Source organism: Sinocyclocheilus rhinocerous, unplaced genomic scaffold, assembly GCF_001515625.1.
Source record: "Sinocyclocheilus rhinocerous isolate Xijiao unplaced genomic scaffold, SAMN03320098_v1.1 scaffold357, whole genome shotgun sequence".
In the NCBI taxonomy this organism is placed as follows: Eukaryota; Metazoa; Chordata; class Actinopteri; order Cypriniformes; family Cyprinidae; genus Sinocyclocheilus; species Sinocyclocheilus rhinocerous.
In genome coordinates, this window is record NW_015649568.1 from 959,203 (window position 1) to 965,723 (window position 6,521).

Below are 6,521 nucleotides of genomic sequence, written 5' to 3' on the forward strand. Positions count from 1 at the left end.
TATTTTAAAAAGGGGCGGGGCTGCTTGATATGTCCCGCCCTGTCTTCCTGTTTCAGTTAAAATGACATCAACACATAGAGTAACGCTGCGTGTTTCTAAGCATTTCATGGGACCTTTAAATATGAGGAGTATTTAGCATTAATTAGCTGTGAATTGTGTCTTCACCCAAATGTTTCAGTCAATCCTCTGTCCCACAGGATTCCACCCAACGTGCGGGACATTGTGTACTGCACAGGCGTTTCTCTGATGGATGAGGATGTGTGGGAGTTTATCTGGATGAAGTTTCACTCCTCTACAGCCATCTCTGAGAAGAAGGTTCTCTTGGAGGCCTTGACCTGCAGTGACAACATCTTCCTGCTCAACAGGTCAGTCGACCTCATTAACAAATGACAAAGCAACGAAATTCAAATAACAAGCTGCTGTAGCGTGGCACGTTTATCAGTCGGTCTCAGATGAAAGTTTTAGCTTCTTTTTAGCTTGGAATCTCAGTTCCACCGGCCTCTTCATTCAGTTTTCATGATTTTTTGGGGGGCTTTCTGCCATTTTATTTGAGAGCAGGTGTCTGGAGGTCTCTGGAGCATGTATTGTACTCCTCTGACTATAACTCACTCGTTAATTTGTAGTCTACTTTACCTCATGAAGCAATCCGATTCAGTCCTTTCCTCCACATCATGTCACTCACACCAGCAGAGCTGCACTCACTCCTCTGATGGGGCAATAAAGACAATGGCTGCCATAGGAGCTTTTCCCCACAAGTCTCCAATGTGTCTTAAATCCTCTCCCAACTCAATAGCAGGATGAGGACGGTGACGGATTACACCCTGTCCAGTCCAGACGAGGATCTCAGAGCCCACACATATTCTAAAGCAGTTCTCTGAGGATTCACTGCGGGTTCGACATCTCCATTTATTCGGTTACATTTGGTCATTGTTTTCTGGTTGCACTGAGAGAAAAAAACATTCCCATATAAAGAGACCCAACATGACCCCTCTCTGCAGTGAGTGTTCAGCACTGAACAGTCTGATTCCCGTGGGATGGCTTCAGCGTGAGCCTGTTGAGAGGGATGTGGTTTGTCTCACTAGAGCAAGAAGATAAATAGCGCCGCACTTAGTAAGCACACACTTCAGTGCTCTATATTCAGGCAACTTCATCTTCATGTTAAGATACTATTAATCAAATTACAGTCAACAAGGAACCTATTCATTTTTTCTATAGTGGTAACTGCCTTCCGTGAAGGTAAAATCAATGAGTGTTACAAGCGCTCCGTGATCGATGTCACACACACAATACACCTAGATACAACATCTGATAGCCATACAGCTGAACCATGAATACAAAATTAATTTTTCCCCCACAGTACAAACTTTTTGAAGGCCATCCTGCTTCTGATGATGGCTTGTCAATGACTACTGTATGTGTTTCTGGACCAGCTTTGCCTTCAACCAGTCAGGTAATAGGGTTCTGTTTGGATGTTAGGGATATGCTTAAGTTTGATATTAAAGCTTAAAATTTTGTTTTAGCTGTAGTTATTGTTGTTGTTGAACTTAAGAGGAGGGTCGAATTTAAGTAAAGACCAAAGGCCCCTGACAAGTTCATGACATGACAATAAAATATGGCCTTGGACCATCGAGTCTTGAGTCCAAGACCATAATATCACTGTCTTGTTCTTGTTATGGTCATGGGAGAATGTCGATTGGTAAAATCTTTGTCACTGTATGATGGTAGTTGGTTTTATTTGGTTTCTAAGTGACTGAAGCAGATCATTAAAGGCCATTAGCTGGTTCAATCTTGTCTAAGTGGTTGATGAGCTGGACTAAAAGCCAAGTCAGCATGGTTAGAGCTGCTAGACCAGGGATTCTCAGCTGTCCTACAGCTGAAAGGTCCATTGTCCTACAAAATGTATGTCTAACCTTGATCAAACTCTCCTATCTGTAACTTTATAGTAATCTTGAAGAGCTTGTTTAGCTTGTTCAGGGTGTCTTTGATTATGGTTGGAACTAACCACTGCAGGAAAGTAGACCTCTAGGGTCAGAGTTGAGATCCCCTGTGCTGGATCAACTTGGCCTGGTAGTTTGGAGTGGATAGTCATTTTCCAAGACCATAAAATAGTGTGAGAGCAGCGGTAGTGATGTGGTGGTGTTGAAAGTGACAAATCATTGTTAGAAAAACACAGGAGTTGGCAACACTCATGGGCTAATTAGAAACTGCCACCTAGTGCTACAATGCATAGCATTAGCGGGATGTGATAACCACATCGATGTGTGAAGAACCTGTTACTGAATTTATATCAGCTCAAAGAAAAAACTGCAGCTGTTGACTGTCCTCTGAGAGTTTTTAACACTGTTAATATGGAGTTCTGCACTTCTATGCATCCATTTTATTAATGAATTCCCATGAAATAAAGGTGTTTGGCATCACTATTCAGTGTGCAGGTAGCGCCTTATGAGTCATTGCTGTCTAGAGAGGATTTGGTGTTGCTTTATATGCTTAAAATATCTCTCATACCTGAAATTTGTTCTGGTGTCACATAGGATATCTGAAATATTTGCAGCATTCAGGCGTTCACCTTTGCTCTAGTGTTGGACTTAAAAGAGAGGAGAAGACCTCTAGCAGCAGTTCATTGATTTCAGCCACACTTAAATTTCACACAGCATGCACAAGCAAAGCCCCCCCAGATGAGCAGCATGTGTGTGTGAGAGTGTGTGTTTGTGATATTTAATCTACCACAGAGAAAACTGTCCTGTGTTTGGAGTGATCTAGTAAATGTCTGAAGGATGGAGTGTATGGAGTCTGTGTGTAGTATTGATTTTTATGGCATGAAGTGAATTGCATCTCCTTCCTCCGTGTTTTTACTTCTTTTGATGATGTATGTTGTGATCCAATGGGCAGAAAATAATTCCTCTCCACTACTGGAATGTGTGTGTGTGTGTTTTAGCTGATCTCACTTCCGCTCTGACTGCTAACCTACAGATGTTCCTGCAGCCTTAGAGACTGAAATCTCAGTAAAAGGAGAAAAAAAAAATCACTACTGTAATCACTTCCTATTCATTCATCACACTGGAAATTGAAGTTCAGTTCAAGTGCATTGTATTGTGGGATACAGTATTCCATGCTGTGTGCTCTGCTCTGGTTGTATACCACATTGTGGTAAATGTAATAGCTATACTTTGCTTATAGAAAATATACATACTGTGCACAGTGTACGTTCTGTATACTTAAGTATAAGTAATATGCTAGTATGCTAATCTGAACATGTGTCTGAAGGATGGAGTGTATGGAGTCTGTGTGTAGTATTGATTTTTATGGCATGAAGTGAATTGCATCTCCTTCCTCCGTGTTTTTACTTCTTTTGATGATGTATGTTGTGATCCAATGGGCAGAAAATAATTCCTCTCCACTACTGGAATGTGTGTGTGTGTGTTTTAGCTGATCTCACTTCCGCTCTGACTGCTAACCTACAGATGTTCCTGCAGCCTTAGAGACTGAAATCTCAGTAAAAGGAGAAAAAAAAAAATCACTACTGTAATCACTTCCTATTCATTCATCACACTGGAAATTGAAGTTCAGTTCAAGTGCATTGTATTGTGGGATACAGTATTCCATGCTGTGTGCTCTGCTCTGGTTGTATACCACATTGTGGTAAATGTAATAGCTATACTTTGCTTATAGAAAATATACATACTGTGCACAGTGTACGTTCTGTATACTTAAGTATAAGTAATATGCTAGTATGCTAATCTGAACATGCTAATCTTTACGGTTGCTTTATCAGCCATGGAAAAAAAAAAGTTATGCTATGCTGACAATGTCACAATTATACCTGCTAGAATTCAATTACACAAGTCCAATATCAGAATTTCCAAGTGTTAATTAAAAAAAAAAAAAAAAGTGATGAGAATGAGCGCCGCAAAAGAAAGTGTTCTGAAAACTTGTTTGCACTTGTCATGTTTGCCAGCTGTGAAGCTGCTGTCCGTTTTGTCGCCGTGGCAATAATCTCCAGGGTTTTTGTGAAAAAGCCCAGAAAAAGCGGTTGAACTGAAATAAGAGACCAAAAAACAATGAAGAAATTACTCCACATGTTTTTGCAAATTGAAACTTGTGCACCGTGGCAGCGTCTTTATGTGAAACATCTCATTTCCTATTTCTTCCTTTTTCATCTACTTGACATTTCGCATCAATTTGAAGCGAATGGGTCTATCTGCATTTGATTTGGGCTTTTCAGGTTAATTACTTTTTGAAGACGCCGACTCACAGTCTTAAAATATATTTGAATAATTGTGTTTCGCCAGGCCTGTCAGTGGCTGTCTTTGCTGAAAACGGCGAAGAATAATGTGTTTTGTATTTCTGAATTACCGAAGCATAAAACTAGCTTAGAAAAATTGATTAGAAAGGCTTAATTAGAACAGACACGATAATGTGCATTATAATAGCCATATTAGTCAAATAGCAGCCATTAATAAGCCAAGTTTTGTATTTTAGACCAAGTTCTTCCAAGCATAAGAGCACAACTAATGAAGTATATCCTTTATTTTCAGTTTATTGAAATGGTTTTGATTATTTTCTGTAACCGTAAGGTTATGAAGTACTTCATTGTTTATTGATCACTTTACTGATATTTATCACTTTACCACATTCTTTCAAAATTAACCCTCTGCTAAGCTCCGCCCACTTTGTTCGTTTATCATTCCAGAGGATTGCAACTTTCATGGTGTTCGTGAAGTGATAAAAAATAAATTTTTCAGAATAAAATCTTTTAAAAAAAGTTTTAAAGTCTACATCATGGCCACATTACCAATTCATTTTTAAAAATTCAGAGGCCCTTGTCAATTATTCCTCACTCATAGTTTATCTCCCATTTATTTGTCTTGTCCACAGGCTCCTGAATCTGTCCCTCACCTCTGACCTGGTGCCGGATCAGGACGTGATCGATGTCATCATACATGTGGGCCGCAATCCGCTGGGAAGACATTTAGCATGGAGATATTTCCGCGAGAAGTGGGACATCTTGAATTCCAGGTGAATGTGGCTTCATTCATCTCTGTTTATCAGTGGTTTTAACCTTCCTCTCAGTCCCTGATATGAATTTCACATTCGCACGCTCATAAGATATTTATTTGTGAATGTTATTTCTTGTTTGTGTTTGGAGGACCAGAGAGCATTATGGGAAATATCTATTGGTGTTTGTTTGCTTGTGGTGCTCCAGTGTTTTTAATAACAATGTCTCTCATTGGCAGGTATGGCGAAGCCTTATTTATGAACTCAAAATTAATCAGCGGCGTGACAGAGTTTCTCAACACTGAGGCTGAGTTGAATGAGGTGAGGCTGAACTTTTACATCATCCTGAGGCTAGAGGTACTCTAATCAAACTAAAACAGCAATCTTCATGGAACATTAATACTTACAAACAAACTCTGGTCAGCAAATTATTGAGATAGAAAATTAGCAAAAATAAACTCTGAAGACTCTGGACCGTTCCGCTGGGTTATTTCCTCATTGTAACTGCTTAACCTTATTACAGGAAATGGAACGTATATTCACTTATTCAGCTTCAGTCCCAGAGGACACAGACTGCTGATGCTTCTCACTGCAGCGCAGCACTTTCTCATCCAGCTGACTTCGCCTTCCACAATTTATCATTCATACAGAGATAATACGAACCCCCTCAGTGTTTTCTTAAACAGAGCATTAGCATACTGTCATTGACAATCAGCTGCTGCCAGAGCACTTCATCCACAGATTCACGAACGATCAGCGCTACATTTAATACCAGTGGTTTGGAATGATCCTTTTACTTCTTTTGGAAGTTTCTATGAATGAACAGCAATTTTGAAATTGCCAAAATTGGACCAAAAGAGCAGCTTGAATCCTGAATCCCAGTGCATGTTCATCCACGTAGTCTTCATGACCTCAGGAATTGAGAATCATTTTCATAATGCATTGCTTGGTAAATGGAGATTTTTTTGGTCGAGATTTTATGCCCTTAATTGATGTTAGAGACTAGCAGAGTTTTTTTCTTCTTCTTTTTTTAACAGACACCCAACTGTCCTTCCCTTCCAGAAAAACATCAACACCGATAATTCTGTTTACTTCAAATGCATTCCCACACCTCATTATCATAAACATCATTATTTGCTAAATAACATGTCAGGCATTTGCATGTAAATGCATTCTATATTCTGATGCTGTTTCACTGATGAAGATGCCACTTGCACGCATAAACACACAAACTCTCTACATCTGATACATCAGACACAATACAATGACAATGTTAATGATAATGTTAATCATTTCTGTTTTTTACCTTCTTTTCCTCAGCTGAAAGAGTTCATCCTCACCAGCGGGGGAGAGTCAGCACCTGCGTTTGCTCGAGCTGTTGAGATCGTTCAAACTAATGTAAAATGGCACATCCTGTTCCAACAACAGTTTTACCGGTGGCTGCGGAAAGCTCCTGACGGTTAATGCAACATTAAGCATGGAGCCCACTATTAGCATGGAAACTTATGGCCAGTGAGGTGGGGAGA

At 39.8% G+C, this 6,521-nt stretch overlaps 1 protein-coding gene across 1 annotated transcript in view; it reads left to right on the forward strand.

The window, feature by feature from the left end:
• The window catches only part of LOC107710668 (thyrotropin-releasing hormone-degrading ectoenzyme-like), a 27,457-nt gene extending 20,936 nt beyond the window's left edge, over window positions 1-6,521 (forward strand). The window contains exons 6-9 of the mRNA XM_016515498.1: window positions 198-365; window positions 4,876-5,016; window positions 5,235-5,316; window positions 6,316-6,521. Coding sequence (XP_016370984.1) covers window positions 198-365; window positions 4,876-5,016; window positions 5,235-5,316; window positions 6,316-6,459 — 535 coding nt within the window. The 3' untranslated portion in view covers window positions 6,460-6,521. The remainder of the gene's footprint in view (window positions 1-197; window positions 366-4,875; window positions 5,017-5,234; window positions 5,317-6,315) is intronic.